Source organism: Coptis chinensis, chromosome 3, assembly GCF_015680905.1.
Source record: "Coptis chinensis isolate HL-2020 chromosome 3, ASM1568090v1, whole genome shotgun sequence".
NCBI classification, from domain to species: Eukaryota; Viridiplantae; Streptophyta; class Magnoliopsida; order Ranunculales; family Ranunculaceae; genus Coptis; species Coptis chinensis.
The window spans coordinates 103359671-103375731 of record NC_141458.1 but is presented as its reverse complement, the minus strand read 5'-3'; the positions used below and the strand labels follow the sequence as shown (position 1 = coordinate 103375731).

General features: G+C 36.1%; 3 protein-coding genes and 1 long non-coding RNA gene across 4 annotated transcripts; 1 reads left to right on the top strand and 3 right to left on the bottom strand.

Annotated features, from left to right (window-relative positions):
- Positions 1-590: 590 nt before the first annotated feature.
- On the bottom strand, positions 591-3027 carry LOC147512363 (putative pentatricopeptide repeat-containing protein At5g37570). Its single transcript, XM_086595338.1, has 2 exons — positions 2129-3027; positions 591-1490 (listed from the first exon to the last, which is right to left on the bottom strand). The coding sequence occupies exons 1-2, from the start codon at positions 2832-2834 to the stop codon at positions 853-855; spliced, it is 1344 nt and encodes a 447-aa protein (XP_086451464.1). The 5' UTR covers positions 2835-3027; the 3' UTR covers positions 591-852.
- Positions 3028-3354: 327 nt separating this feature from the next.
- LOC147512362 (uncharacterized) lies at positions 3355-5995 on the top strand. Its single transcript, XR_015214900.1, has 5 exons — positions 3355-3487; positions 3580-3660; positions 3736-3818; positions 4109-4227; positions 5280-5995. It is a non-coding gene; the product is annotated as an uncharacterized LOC147512362 (long non-coding RNA).
- On the bottom strand, positions 4641-9783 carry LOC147512361 (serine/threonine/tyrosine-protein kinase HT1-like). Its single transcript, XM_086595337.1, has 6 exons — positions 9451-9783; positions 7583-7656; positions 7206-7302; positions 6052-6562; positions 5598-5740; positions 4641-5072 (listed from the first exon to the last, which is right to left on the bottom strand). The coding sequence occupies exons 1-6, from the start codon at positions 9745-9747 to the stop codon at positions 4851-4853; spliced, it is 1344 nt and encodes a 447-aa protein (XP_086451463.1). The 5' UTR covers positions 9748-9783; the 3' UTR covers positions 4641-4850.
- Positions 9784-11240: 1457 nt separating this feature from the next.
- Positions 11241-15491, bottom strand: VPS2.1 (SNF7 family protein). The gene is made up of 5 exons (XM_086595340.1): positions 15282-15491; positions 14084-14214; positions 12611-12715; positions 11642-11902; positions 11241-11520 (listed from the first exon to the last, which is right to left on the bottom strand). The coding sequence occupies exons 1-5, from the start codon at positions 15316-15318 to the stop codon at positions 11383-11385; spliced, it is 672 nt and encodes a 223-aa protein (XP_086451466.1). The 5' UTR covers positions 15319-15491; the 3' UTR covers positions 11241-11382.
- Between the last annotated feature and the right edge of the window lie 570 nt (positions 15492-16061).

Genomic DNA, 16061 nt, shown 5'->3' with positions numbered 1-16061 from the left:
CTGGGTTTGCTTTTGCATTTACAAACTGTTAGATGGAGCCCGAGTTTGAAAGGTTTGCATGACAAATCCTAAGTTTTTCTAAACAGCTGTACTTTGTCGAAAAGGTGTATGTCTGCTAAATGTTAACTGTGTTCGATGAATGATTCGAATTGATGGCGAGCCCAGTTGGTAAATGAACACAAGTTAAAAATTGTGTCAACTTAATAATTCAACTGATTAGTCGTTTCTATACGTTCAAGCTTGAAAGTACAACAAGTACATCATCACCGAAGCGGCAGCATTTTCTTGAAATGCACTGTAGTGACTACTGAATATAAGGGGAAGAAAGTATGATTGGGGACTACAGTAAGGTGCATAACAGTCAACATAGGAGTTGGAAATTATCGGAGTTGGAAATTTTTATCCAGAGCAGAATTCATTAGGCTAAAGAGAAGTCGCATGCCACCAACGCTGCATTGTCTCTTTTCATACAGTCATAGCGAATTGTCTCTTTTCACACAAAAACATACAGCTCACTACCTCAGTAGTCAGTACCTTCCATGGTCAGTTCTATTTTTCTGAATAAATTCCAGACTGAAGCTTTACTTAAATCGAAACAGAAACAGACTTTTCTTGCTAGTTATTTTCATGGTAAGCTGAATTGTCAAAGCCACTCAAACCTGAGAGAAGCAAGCATTGCCTTTTTACACTTGTTGTGCTTGTACTCCTTGGAGTCCTATTCTTAAGACCGTACACAAGTCATGTACAACCCCTAAGGAAGAGATATCATTGATTCAATTCCTCCAAATGGGAAACAATTCAAAGTAAATAGTACAACGCTAAATCAGTATATCATATTGACTGATCTTCCCTTCAGATCCAGCTGCACCCAGGAGACTTCCTGAATCCCTTTTCACTTGCTATCTTTCTCACCCTTTCTGCATCATCCCATCTATCCATCGATGCATATATGTTGGCCAAAAGAGTATAATTTCCAGTGTTCTCAGGTTCAATCTCAAATAGATGTTTTGCTGCAATTTCACCTAGCTCAACATTGCCATATACCCGACAACCCCCTAATAGAGCACCCCAAGCTCCAGCGTCTGCTTTTCTTACATTTTCTACGATAAGCCTATAGGCTTCATTCAATCGTCCAGCTCGACCAAGGAGATCAACCATGCAGGCATAATGCTCAGTCAACGGGATAACAGCACAAGTCTTAGTCATCATCTCAAAGTACATGCATCCTTCATCAACTAGTCCTGCATGACTGCATGCGTTAAGGACACCTACAAAGGTGACCTGGTTTGGTTTTATTCCATCCTTTTGCATCCTCGAAAAGAGCTCCAGAGCTTCATCAGCCCTCCCATGATCAGCAAGAGCAGTTATTAATGCACTGTAAGATATCACGTCTCTGTCAGGCATTCTATTGAATTCCCTTAATGCCCGGTCTATGTTTCCACATTTTGCATGCATATGGATTAAAGCATTCGAGACCACCAGTGATCGATCTAAAACGGATATAAGCATAATAGTTCAGAACCAGAGCAGAATAAAAATCAAAGCAATAGAAAGAAAATAAAAAAGTAGAAGACAAGAAGAAGATGCTGGCATTTTTTCGGGAATTCATCTCACATTATGTGTGACTCACATCTTTCAATAAGATTTTTTAGGATCACATGATCCAAGTCGTTTGAGCAACCTCTCTACTTTCTGTCCTTTGGAAACTTTGAAATATTATTATCGAGTCAGTCTCAATAATCTATAGTCTACACGTATTATTCATAGTAACAGTTATCATATGCATCGTATGTCCCACCGCACCAGCACTTGGTGAAGTATATACTTCCTATCATGTTAGAATGTGTGCCTGTTTGGTATAGAACAAACCAAAATTTTATCCTATCTCATTGATTATATATCCAAGGCTCACACTGACTCATTGATTATTCAATAGCCAGAAGTCCTCATTATTGGATGATTGTCTGGATCATTCTCATCAGCCAAAAACTTGCCTATTCAACATATTTAACTTAAGGAAGCTTCAAGCACGACAAAACCAACAATACTAGTAGTAACTAGTAACAATAACAATAACAGTACGAATGCTGCATGCTAAGTGCCAATGCCAACAACAGAAAACACTTACCACATTCATCTATCTCAACATCATCAGTTATTAACTCCGAAGTATCAGTATCTCCAATTTGCGTACAAGCCGAAATAACTCCAACCAACGCCACCTCACTAACCTTAACATTTTTCTTTCTCATACCCTTATACATTTCAATTGCTTCTCTCGACCACCCATTCTGCGAGTAGCACGCTATCATCGCCGCCCAACACGACAAATCGCTCACCCCTATTTCACCAAAAACTTCCTCCGCTCTCCTTACATCCCCACATTTCCCATACCCCGCAATCATAGCCGTCCACGTAATAGAATTCCTCTCGGGCATTTGATCAAAAAGTTCTCTAGCCTCTCTAACATCACCTAAACTCGCATACCCAGCAACCATAGTTGTCCAAGAAACCACATTCCTTTCCACCATCACATCAAACAATCTTCTAGCATCACTCATCATACCAACCTTAGCATACCCCGAAAGCATAGCAGTCCAAGAAACAACATCTCTATCACTCATTCTATCAAACACTTTCCTTGCATCTTCAGCTACACCACATTTAGCATACATATCAAGTAATGAAGTTTGTACCACCTTATTTCCATCCAAGCCAGATTCCAATATCCGAGTATGTATCTGTTTCCCTTCTTTAATAACTGGAATTCTTGCACATGCATTAAGTACCGAAGAGAATGTAAAGCCATTTGGGTAAACACCCATTCGGTGCATTTTAGTGTACAAGGTAATGGATATGGTAAAGTGTGCATGGAGTGCATGGGAACGTATGAGTGATGTCCAAAGGTATTGGGACTCACAGTGTGTAATTTGGTCAAATAATTTACGTGCGTAGAAAAGATTAGTGGGTTTCAATTGGAGAAGCTTTGAAATGAGGCGGATGAAAAGTTGGTCTTGGTGATCAGGTTTGTTCTGTGTAAACGAGCGTGGGTTTGTTTTAGTTGGTCTATGCTTTTGCTGACGTGGATGCAAAAGTCAATAACCGAATGGGTGTTGGATAATAAGTATTTTGTTGTCATAACCCAAGTTAAGTTTTCGAGATGTGATCAGAATAATAAGTACTTTGTTTCTATATGATGTTTTGTTTTGTGGGTCCCACTAAATCTATTTTGTTATGTCCACGTGGCAGCCATGCAGGATTACTGGTGAAGCACTGTGGGAGCTAGTACAGAGAGCAAGTCAAGAGTATATCATAAGTCATATTCTTGTCATCATCGAGCCTGTTATATGATTGATTCTATCTGCCCAGATTAAGCTTGTCCCTTATGCAATACCATGATTATAGTTCCTTCATGATACAACATACCTTCGCGTTCATTTACTGATCTTTTCTTTCCCATTCTGTTTCCAGGGCAGCTGATAATCAGGTGTTTTTCAAATCTAATTCTCCGTTATATATTTCTGAGATTGAAAATGGGTTTGTGAATTTTGTATCTATTCTTTTTTATTTTGTTGGCAGTTGTTTGTGGCAACTTGCTCACCAGCTCGAGACTCTAGTGGCTCTTACATGATTTGGGGTCATTCAACACTTGTTGGACCAGTAAGACGTCTTTAATCTGAAGTGTTCAGTGTTTTAATGATAGTCACCAACATGAGCTTTTCTTCTACTTTGCAGTTTGGTGAGATAATTGAAACTGCAGGTCATGAGGAGACAACTGTTATTGCTGAGGTCAATTATTCCATGATTCCATTGCGAAGGTACTTCTTCATACTGAAAAGCAGAAGGATATTAGGGGAGGTTGGTTTTGCTTATGCCAGATTCAATCCCATCGACCAATTTTATTGCCAAGTCGTTGCAAAAACATTTTCCAACTTTTTTTAATGTGATTCAACTTTCAAATGCGTTAAATGACGAAGTCCTACACTTTCGAATTGTATAACAGCTGTAATTTCTTTTCTCCCTTCACCTTGCTTAGTACAAAAGTCTGAAGAATGTTTAGATATTTAAACTCTCTCCGTCTCCTACTAACTGTATTGAATGTGCACAGGGAGAACCTTCCCCTTGAGAAACAGAAACGGAGTGACATATACAAATTTGTTGACATCCAGGAAATGAACAATGGGGTTTCATAATGCTGTCCACTTCTCTTAAGTTCACCACAATCAGGTTTATAGAGCTTTTGACATATACTTTTTTTGTTTCCTTAATGTTTACATTGAAATGTCCATTATAAATTCTTGCAGAAGTAGCATAAATCCCGAATGCAGTATCTAAATTTAATCTATTTTTTCATTTTCATATCGGGTATAAACAATTGCAGTTATCCCCCTATCCTCGTTTGGTGGATTTTGCACATAGTTGGCCTTTTCCCTCTCTAGTCTTGATTTCCTTCACTGTTTTGGTACCCAAGGAACTTTATCCAGCTGTTGTGTTTGGCTCTAACAAAGAGCTAATTAATCTTTATCTAATTTCCTATAGATGGATTTCGCAGTCCTTGTGGCTGATGGAAATAAACAGTGCCCATCTGTAGCTGTACATCCAGTGGGTAGTTTTAGTAGTAGTAATGTAGTATAGAGATCTGTCAGTAAATTTTATTCTTTTAATATCATTTTATATGAAAATCCTTCTCTTTTACAAAGATAGCCGATGGATAATTAAGATGGTCTTTAACTGATAATCCTCACAACAGCTCCAATAATTAGAAGTAGTCACCCTGCAGTGTCGGCCTTTAATCATACTGGTAAGTAGATACAAACTTCCTCAAACTTGTCTTCTAACGAAAAATTCCTTTAAATATCCCACGTCTCACAATATATGCCACTAAACGACTTAGGAACAGTAGTGAACCTCTCCTGAATACTTTTCAGAGTAGACGTAATGATTGCGAATGATGGTCTTCTTGACATCTCTCCATCCCATGAATGGCAAATTAGTTCAATGATCTCTCCAAGTTGGGCATTATCCTCGGGAAGTGCCGGCCTGAGATTCCCCTCGGCAACTTCTAGAGCGATCTGTTAAGAACCAAATTTGTTGGGAATACATGTTACCAACTCAGACTTTATTTCTTAATTAGTTTTTCATTTTACTTTAAGTCGCACATTATTTTGTTGTGTACATGAGAAAAGTAGTCACAGAGTACAGTTTTGTTAGTTAGTTTTTCCAAATTGTGGGTGGTTTCTAGTTAATTCTCTTTTTCTTTCTGATATGTTGATTTCTAGTTTACGGCTTTAGCATCTGATCAATGCAAGTAACTTGGATGATCGTGGTCATTACGATAGGGACCCCATCACTGTTCACCAATTGACTGGGATTGAGTTTGATTGTTTTAAATGCACTGAGTTCTAGTATGGAGGATTTACTCTGTGTGCAGAGCCACAAAGACATGATAAGATATTTGTGCACCCTGGTAAGTGGTATGTATAGGATGTACTAAACTTGATTATGAGTTCGTAATGACTCATATATAAGGCCGTACCTTCCTTACTCAGACAGACTATTTTCTAAAGTTGCATTTGGCAATATAGATATATTTATACCTCTGTTGGACTGTAATCTGTTTCGATATATGGATGCTGGCCAGTCATCAGCTCATTGAGTATGACGCCGTAGCTGAAGACATCACACTTTTCGGTGTAGGGTTCACAGCGGATCACCTCTGGGGCCATGTAGATGTAGGTTCCTGGAAGATGTAAAGCAGAAAACTCCGTTAGTTGAAGTCTGAATGTAGAGCAGTATTAATGGCACTGTACCACTCGAACAGATTTGAATCTTGATGAAGAGTCTGGTATTACATGATACAAACCGTTGGACCCATCCTCGTAAGTATTAGTGCAAGATCACATTGTAATTATCAACAGGTTGTTCAACCTTCATTGTGGTCGCAATGAATTGGTACCATCCAGCGTTGGTTTCAATATTAAGTTTCCTTTACCAATACTCAATAGTAAAAACAAGATTTGAAGTTTTGAACTACCATTTTCATTCCCCTACCTGTTTCACCAGTGTGCGCTTTCTCCCCATCTGATAAGAAACGAGCGTGTCCAAAATCCGCAACACGAACATGCATGGCCTCATCCATAAATACATTACTTGGCTTTAAATCTCGATGAACCAACTTAGGCTTCTGATCATGAAGATACTGCATGCCTTGAGCAATCTCAAATGCTTTAGCAATTCTATCTTCTAAAGGAGGAAGAGGAATTGTTCTCCCTGATCTTCTGTTTCCATTTCCATGCAACCATTCCTTGAGTGTCATACTTAAAAACTCGGTAACTACCCATCCATACTGTGGGGGATTCAGAGATGCACCAACTAATCTGAGCACAAAAGGATGGTGTTGCCTTGATAAGGTCTCAACTTCTTGTGCAAAGAAAGTCGCACCATTTTCATTAAAGTGGAAGAAGTCTGGGTTTATGCATTTGACAGCAACACCAAGTCCTTTCCATGATCCTCTGTATATGTCAGCTGTACTACCTCTTCCCACTTGTTCATGTAGCTCAATCTGTTGGAATATACATGTTAGATATTACCATATTAGGAATGTGTCCCTGTAGAAGATAGATAGGAAGCTAGCTTCATTATATTGTACGCCGGCTTCTTGTTGTTAAGAACTACTAAAAGTACGTATGCAGGGACGGACCCAAAGGAGGGCTAACCGGGGCTATACACCCCCCCCCCCACACTTTCTCAGGAAAAAAAAATACTTTATCTATACTATATCCTATGTAGTATACTAATAAAGAATATGGGCAGTTTTCTAATGAAAAAAAAAAAATCTTTATATGCTAGTATGTCTCCTCTTTCCTAACCTAACTTCTTCCAAGAGTGGAAAAAGAAGAATAGCATTCTCACACGGTAAATATATATATTTAACAGTCCAGTATCTCTTTTACTCTCTTATTCTCCAAGTTCATTCTCAAATATCAAAAATGGAAATTAAAAAAAATTAAAACCTAAAAAAAAAAAACATCTTGTTTGTTTGTGTGCAATGTTGCTTGGTTCCCTTAAGAGAAAAAAAAAAATCCTTAAAGTTTAACTTCAAAGTAGCCCCCATATACAAGATTCTGGTTCTGCCCCTGTATGTACGCATACAACAATAGATGCGAAGCTTGCATGAAATAGAATGGATACGAAAAGAATCAAACCTCGTGTGGTTCAATGCACCATCCTTCGATCTTAGCTTGAGATGTGATGGCTGCTAGATTTGGGCTGCGGAGGAGCATAGCGGATGATACTCTCGGACTATACATTTTTTCATATAATAGTCCACCAGATGGAAAGAAGAAATTTCTGTTAGTTATAAACATGGATCTTAAATTGAAATCGGTAGAAAAACACTGAGCAGTATATATACTTCGATAGCTCAATAAATTGGTCTGGTTTTACAGCTTCATTCGACGTTATTATTTAATCATGTCCATTAGTAGAAAAATTTATTGAACTATATATACAGGTATACCGGTCTATGTTACAATAATCACATTATGTCTGAATCTTTGTGTGCTATAACCCTATAAGGTACCTTATGAACTCTTGTACCCTTTCGAGCTGTTGTGTGAACGTAACCCTCCTTCGTTCCCTTTGAGTGGTAGCTTGCTTTATGAGCAAATCCCATGAAATAACAGCAACATGGATTGTGTCAGTAAGAAAAATTTAATAAAATTTTACTGCCAAAATTACTCTTAAAATGAGAATCTATAATTTTTCTTTTATCATAGGTTGAAAAGTTTTAACCAATCTTACAACATGGTTTGTGCTATATAATAATTTCTACAAATTTTATCCATCTAAGCTAATTTGTAAGTTCACTAGTTCAGAGTATAAATTTATCCATCTTTTTCCTGATATTTCAAATATAAATTTCTAACTGCTTAGTTGTGAACAAAGAAGTCAACATGGGTATCACCAGTGACGGAGCCGTGATTCTAAACTAGGGTGCGAGATTATGTGAACACCTCATTCCACCCCACCCAAAAAAAAAAAATGTCTAAACAATAAATATCAACAAAATTATATATTTATTTTAATTCACAAAACTAGAGTGCGTTGACTACTAAGAATTTAATATTATTGACTCACAAAGTTAACTATTTGTCTACTTAAGTACTTAAGCCATTAATTGATACTACTATGTTTATATATATCTACATAATCTAATTCACAAGTCTACAACAATTCAACAAATTGTTAACTTGCTATAATACTATAAATTTATATAAACCCTACTATCATGTGGAGAAAACTATAAAAGATTAACATTGAAAATAAAAAATTACCTTATTTTGTTTTGTTTTGTTTTGTTATATATTTGTTTTTTGTTTTTTTTAAGTGTAAATTTTATTGATAATAATAACGAGTTTTACAAATAATTAGGACAAGCGTCTATATATATCTATATAATCTAGTCCACAAGTCTACAACAATTCAACAAATTGTTAATTTCCTATAATACTATAAGTTTATATAACCCTACTATCATGTAGAGAAAAGTATAAAAGATTAACATTAAAAGTAAAAAATTACTTTGTTTTGTTTTGTTATTTGTTATTTGTTTTTTTTTGTATGGAAATTTTATTGATAATGATAACGAGTTTTACAAATAATTCGGCCAAGCGTGCAACAAGCTGCGTCGCAAGTCCTTTATGAATTTGATTTTTGTTTTTGGTTTTTGGTTTTTGGTTTTTGGTTTTTGGTTTTGTTTGGGTTGAGGTCTTAAGCTTGTTTTTTTAAGAATTGAGAGTGAAAGAAATGAGGGAGAGCTTAGAGGTTTGTTATGGGTGATTAGAATTATACAAATTGACTGATTGGCCTTTGGCTATTTGTTTTAGTCTCATTAACCCATCAAACCTTCAAAGACACATTTGTCAATCTTTAATAGTTTTGGACTCAAAATAAATGATAAATGATAATTTTGTAAAAAAAAAAACGTTGGTTTATTGGAATGTTTTTTATTAGTTTTGTTTTTCATACTATTTTTTTTTTGTTGATTATATTTTCACAATAGTTGTGAAAATTTTGGGAGTAAAGTTTGCTAAAAAAAAATGGGGGAGGAGTGTGAAGTTTGAAGATTTTTCTAAACAATTAATTATGTTGTAGTGGAGTTTTTTTTAATCTCAGGGGTGCGACTGCCCCAACACGCACCCCTTATATCGGGTATCAGTGTATGCAGTATGTAATGTGGATGGATGTTATGGTTTGAAATAATTGTATTATCAAATATAACGCTTTCTGTTAACGAAATATATACACATTTATGGATACTATTCGATAATCTTACCACTATACCTTTTTCTTACAATCTACCTAAAATCTCCAGAATATCAGTGTTCACTAATACACATTCTGGGAGCATAATGCTCATCATGTCATGCATATTTTGGAGTAACTCACCTGAGGAGTAATGGTTTGACGGTTGTTCTCAGCAGGACGGGACTTCTTTCCCAAGCAACAACAGCTCTGGGGCTCTTCTTGCTTTTCTACTGGTTGAGATTTCTTCATTGGTGATGGTTTTGGGCTGAATCCTAGTGATTTCGGTAGTGGTGACGACTTTGGGCTAAAGCCTGGAGATATCACAAGTGGTGACGGCTTTGGGCTGAACATCTTTCTTTGATACTCACCATCTGTCCCTACATTCATCATGTTAATTAATCTAAAATCCAGCAAATGGAAGAAAAGGGGGGGAAACATGAACAATGAGCACGGCCCTTTAAAGCCATTGAATCTTGTTTCGTCTGATTAGGAAAAAACAAAGATGGACGGATGCTTTAATGTTATATTGCACTGGATCAGTCCACTAAACAAACAATGCCGTTTTTATTTCTTGTTTAAATGAAAAGTGTCAATCAACAATTGACGGACTCCCCTAGTAGGAAGACCATAACTATCTAAACATTCTTCTGAGTATTTATTAAATTGCTGTGTAGCTTATATAAAAAAAAAATTAATGAGATATATTGATAAGATCAAATGACCATATCATCGTTTATGATTTTATATTCTTGTTGATTTGGGAAAATGAGGGGTATGGTTTTTGGTTTTCTCAGGTATTCGATTCCAAGTAAATCCATTGCAACACCCTACTCAAATTATGAATCATATATTTGTATAAAATTCATTAGTATATCTCGTACCATGTCCTTTCTATAAAACTCTATGGATCCATTATGAATTCACCAGTTAAATCTATTATGAACTGAATCATCTAATACAACCCAGTTTATGCGTTGGTTCATAATTCACCTAGGAAGTATCATGGATTACACGGATTCACAATGCAAATTTTTCTATCGATGTTGATGTCACATGCAAACATTGCACATTTTGTCTACAACTACGAGAAGGAAACGACAGAGAATATCCAATGTTCGGTAATTTCTATGGAAGATAATACTTGAAACGATACTGGTGCTGGGGAATCACAAAAGTATCTTGTCTCAATTTGTTCTCATGTGTACCTTAGCTCTCTTGTCCAAAATTCCAAACATCAAATACCAAAACATTGGCTGTGATCTTGCTAGTCTGAGACTCTGAATCCGTCGCACTCACATTGACTCTACGTTTGTTTTGTATATAGGTCAGGGAGGTGTAAGCATCCAAATATCGTCAGTGGCTACAATATCAGGAAAAAAACCGATATACATGGTAGAAAACCTTGGTAATCTACCATTTACTAATTATGGATTAGGAACATGCTTAGTAATTTTGAATTCATCTTGTACTGGATGCATCTTAGGTAAACATGTTTTTGTAATTTTGCATTCATCTTGTGCTATAAATGTATATTAGGTATATTAGGTTCTGCATGCTGCAGTCTCTACAGTCTACATAACAATGTCAAGCCGACGAGTCCCAACCGAGTAATTACATATGATAGCAGGATAGGCCAAACGATTGAACTAGGACCAAGGTTCAAAAAGTTTAGTTCGCTGATGTTCGTTTGAAGTTTGAACCAGGACCGAGGTTAACTCACAGAAAGTTACTTGGTGAAGCTGTTCTCAGTTTCTCACCCCAAGCAGCGGACGTGCCTGTGGATTACTCGACCATGTATATCTGACTCGAAGTATTCCATTTCCCCACCTACCTCACTTTTACACCTACTTGTTCATCTGTAGTATCAATCCACCGAAAGAATAACTCACTGCCCAAAAAATTTGATCCCTACTTCTTAAATACTACGAATGTGAGGTTCATAAACGCAAACATGATTTTATTATAAGTTACCCATTTTGAACTATTGAATTCAAGTATAACTTCATTTAATTACAACCAATACAATCTCTATGCTGTCCACAGTCAAGTTTGTGGTCGTACTATACACAAAGACTACATTCTTCTCAAGTTGTCTAACCTTGCCTGCAGATCATTATCAATTCCACCGTCTTCAGTTGCACTTGGTTCTGCTTGGGCAACCTTGTTATTTGCTGTTGGAACGGCCACCGCAGAAGCGGGTGCATTTACAAGCTGCACGGTAAATGAAAATGAAAGAGTTAGGTACCAATGCTTGTATAAACTATCCAGACTACTCCTCCCTAGAATCACCATTAGCAAAAGAAACTCTGAAACACACATGGTTGAGACAAACCTCATTATTGATATTTATTCCAATCTCATCAAGCACTTGACTCACAAGCTCCTCTGTTTCTTCCTCTTCTTCATCTCCTTCTAAAGCATCGTCAATGGCATCTCCCATTACCTCAGTCGTCATTTCCATCTTCTCATTTTGCCTCTCAAACTCTTGCATTATTTTCTGCAAAGATGGCAAGTTCATCTGCCTATTCATCTGGCCCATCGCCTTTGTCACACCTTTCATGGCCTCTCCCATTGCTTGTGTTGATTTCAATGTCTGCATAACAAATTAACAAAAATTGAAGAAGTAGTAACAAAAGTGATTAACACATAAAACACTTTTAGAACGCCAAGTGTTATAGGCTTGACACTTGCTGAAAGCCCTTAAACACGACATGGAGGGCATGCCAATACATGTGAATCTGATGGGAGGTGGCATCAACTAGGTATAAGAATTTAAGAAGAAGCAAATCAGTTAAATGACAAGTACATAGTAATGATATGATAATAATGATATTAAGATCTAACAGTGGAGTACATACAAATGAGAGTTTGCAAATTAACATTTAAGTCTATCTGTTTTAGCTCATTCAGACAACTAATCATGCTTCCCGTATGTTTGACTTAAAATAGCTTAAAACTGCTCTAATATATTAGACCAATACTGCACAAATCATAACATAAGGACAGCATGGACATCCTCCTAAAGACATACAAGCGTCCAACAAAGAGTATGAAATGATTCTGTACAAGAAAACTGAAATCAATAAGATCTCAACAAATAATTACACTTGCTTGTCAGCTAAGTGGTCTTCTTTTCTCACGTAATCTCAATGTACTTCAATCTCCTACAACTATTTATTGTCATTCGAAATCGCTAAGAACATATAAGCAAGCACCAAAAAGGATGATAGCAAAGTGATGAAAAACATCCCAAAAGTTAAGATTATCAATGACAATAATAACATTAAGTCAGAGACTGTACCTGAATCCTAAGAGCTACACCTTGGAGCTGTGATTTAAGTTTGTAGAACTTTTCAACCTGATGCCGTGTTCTGATGAGGTCTTTCGCCATTACTTTTACAGCACCCTGAAACAAAGGAAATGAACATTATCAGATTAGTTCACATGGAGAAATATTTCCAAATCCTTCATATGTGACTAAAACATTCGGCCCATTGCTACATAAGTACATAGAAGCAGAAGAGCTTATAGATTCAAGATGTCAAAACATGCGAAAATAGTGTGGAACCAGTCTAGATCGATGTTAACTGCAAAGCGGGTCTCTTTAGTACTTAGTAAGTTTGGTCCGAACTACAAATACAAGGAAGCAGGCATGTCTAGTCCGAAGTCCAAACTTCCTTATTCTAACATTTTATCTCTGCTTTGCAATCTTTTCGTGACTATGTTGAATTTCTCTAGTTTTCTTTTTCTTTTTAAAGGTTTCTTCTACATTTTAATTTACCCTTTAATTTATGTCACACCAGTATTTTGGGGAATAGAAGTTGTACAACAACCAAAGAACCATCGAACGAATGCTTTCTCAAATAGTACAGGATTAGAGTAAAAACCTAATAGATCCTATAATGACCTTCAACAAATTTCGGAGTAAATTAGAAGTAATGCAAAACTATAATAAAAAAAAAAAAACTGAAGAAAGTTGTACAATAATTAAATCTTAGTCACTGAAAATTGATCACAATTGGTTGTCAAATAATCAAAAATGAAAATTTAGAAAAACTAACAGCTAGTATGGTTTAAACGTGAAAAAAACTAATAAATGATGTCCATGTGTCCAAACCATTACACAAAGTGACAAAGACACGTGCAGTGTTTCAAAAAACGCATCAGCCCCTTGATTTGAAGAGGCTTAAGCATCAATGAAGGATGAGAGAGAGAGAGAGAGAGAGGGTGGACAAAAACAAGAAAAAATAGTTGTAATTCAGAAAAATGAGAAACAGAATGCCATATTAATGAAATCACTATAGCATATATAAAATACAGTGAGGCTTAAGGTTTGATGATGGAGGCTGCTGATTTCTAATGGAAGAAGGTGTTTGGATATTCAAAACATAACATAATAGGGACGTTTTAGTCTTTAAAGAACTTATTAGGGGTTACATTTTGGACAAAAATGGGAAAAAAAAATGGTTTGGCTGGGGTGAAACCCGACTTCTAGTGAGGCTGAGCCTCACTAAACCTCAAGGTTTAAGCCTCAAAGCGCACGCCTCACACCAATGAGGCTGTAGCCTCAGTATATATGTATAATTTGTAAGGCTTAAGCCCCAAGGCGCAAAAACCCTAAAAGGCATAAGGCGCTCCCTGAGGTTAAAGCCTCAATACGTTTTTTTAAACCTTCACACGTATTTCATGGACAATATGTAATATCAATCATATCAGATACAGACCTACAGTAACTTCAACGAAACAAAAATGTGGTCCAAAAAGAATACCCTACCATCTGCCCCTGCTTCGCACTTTTCTTTATCTCCACAATTAGCTTCTTCTCTTGTGTTTGTAGCCCCTGTCTTTCCCTTTCTATTTCTCTAATAGATTTGTCAATCATTCTCTTATTTTCCCGCAAAAGCTCTGAAAGAAAGGAACCAAACATAAGAATAAATACAAAAAAAAAGAAACATAAAAACCCAAAAACTAATGCATTCTTTCATTTTCCTTCTCTCAAAAGTGCTTGCTCGTTCACCTATACGGCTATACTACAAACCAGATTCTGACAGGGTATTTAAAATTATCATTAATAAGGTAAAGAAGCACCTCGCTGTCCAAAATATTAATTATTGGCCTAGGGAACAAACTGCAATATAATAGTAAACAATGATCTAAGATACTGAGACAGGTCATTTAATTAGTTTCAGCCGTAAATTAGAATAAACTTACTCAGAGTGGTCTGTGTAGCCACATTTTTTATAGGTGGATAAAACCATTTTAAATTTTGTACACCTGACGAAAATATAACAAAACTGTACCCTATTGTTATTCGTTAACCAACATTCACTTGGTGGCTATCTTAGGGGCCTAGGTAACGAAGGACAGTGTACGCCACATGAAAATCAAAATGAAATTTAAAGGAACTTCGCGCGTAGTGATGTATTATCAAATAACAACCACAGACATAGCCTTGGTAATGCACAACGAAACTTTATATTTACGGTTCATATAGATGATTTTCTAAAAAGTATGCTCTTCTATTTACTCTAGCTAAACAAAACTGCAAGTTTAACCAATGTTCTAAAAAGTTATTCCCAGATGAAGGAAAAGATAAAGATTGAATTGATTTTACACGTATCTACATCCTAAGCAGACGGACAAGTAGCAGTTTTGTACATCTTAGTTGAAAATTGAAATGCACAACTTGTATTAAATAAACACTAGTAATGTGCCGATGAAAAACGAAATGGCCTATATATAGTATGGTACAATTGTATGATTACTCGTCAGATATTTTCACAGGTAAACCAATTCTCTCTTCTCTAAAACCCAAAATTTTCAATATCCATGATTAAAAATAGTCAAAATTGAATAATCAGCTTGGGGAATCTGAGATCTTAACAAGACCGAAAATAATAATACTCTTAACAACAGAAAATCAATCCATGTAATCATCGATATTAATAAAAAGAAAAGAAAATAGAAAGGACCTGCAGGGGTTTTTCGTCTGCCAAATAAGAAACTCATATTTCTTCTTGTTGTTGGATGGCTAAAAGATCTGATCTCAAGATCGTTAGATGGAAATATTTTCCTTATATAAAATTATGCTTTTCAACTACTTTTTGAGATAAAACAAATAGAGTTTTAGTTGATCTCTTTTCGTTTATTTACGCGCTATTGTGGATGTCGAATCTCTTTTTTTATTTGCCCGACACGGTAAAGTGTCATATGCCCGAATGTTTGAAATTTCAGCAATGTCACGATACTTAAGTGGCATTTTTTGGTCTCATTTCTTCGCGTTTTTATATATTCAATTATGGGGCCAATTTAATTCATACTTTTACTTTTACTTTAGGCTGAAAATGGCTAAAAAGTAGTGTTAAAAGTAAAAGTTGAGCTAAAAGTTACAGAGTTATTTTAAATTTACTTTATCGAATCTCCTTTTAAAGGGATAGAGAGCCATAACCCCTAACCCAATGGAACCTAAATGTCTTTGCACTCTGTTTCAGTATGACAGAAATGTCTCGAAAACGAAAAGAATACGTTTTCAAGTTACACCATCTCTACTACTTATAAACAGTGTGTGCGAGTGAGCGGTGAGCCGATGGAGTTCCATAGGTTCTAACAAGTGTTTATTTATTGACACGTGAAATCAGTTCTAAAATTGTGTTTTTTTTAGGGATTTTTTTACTTAACCCTCCACAGATTACCCTCCTTTTGTGATAACCCCTCATTTTGAAAATCATTACTGATTGCCCCCAGTCTATCTA

Bases quoted from the DNA above. Each gene is read 5' to 3' on its own strand.
- LOC147512361 (XM_086595337.1), bottom strand. From the start codon at position 9,747: ATGTTTCCCCCCCTTTTCTTCCATTTGCTGGATTTTAGATTAATTAAC. The intron at 5,741-6,051 runs GTAGGGGAATGA...TACATCTTCCAG, and splicing joins AGCGCACACTGGTGAAACAG to GAACCTACATCTACATGGCC. The intron at 5,073-5,597 runs GTATAAATATAT...GGTTCTTAACAG, and splicing joins CAGATTACAGTCCAACAGAG to ATCGCTCTAGAAGTTGCCGA.
- LOC147512363 (XM_086595338.1), bottom strand. From the start codon at position 2,834: ATGCACCGAATGGGTGTTTACCCAAATGGCTTTACATTCTCTTCGGTA. The intron at 1,491-2,128 runs GTAAGTGTTTTC...TATCCGTTTTAG, and splicing joins TGTTGAGATAGATGAATGTG to ATCGATCACTGGTGGTCTCG.
- VPS2.1 (XM_086595340.1), bottom strand. From the start codon at position 15,318: ATGAGTTTCTTATTTGGCAGACGAAAAACCCCTGCAG. The intron at 14,215-15,281 runs GTCCTTTCTATT...CCTTTCTTTCAG, and splicing joins CAGACGAAAAACCCCTGCAG to AGCTTTTGCGGGAAAATAAG. The intron at 11,903-12,610 runs GTACAGTCTCTG...TTTGTTATGCAG, and splicing joins GTGTAGCTCTTAGGATTCAG to ACATTGAAATCAACACAAGC.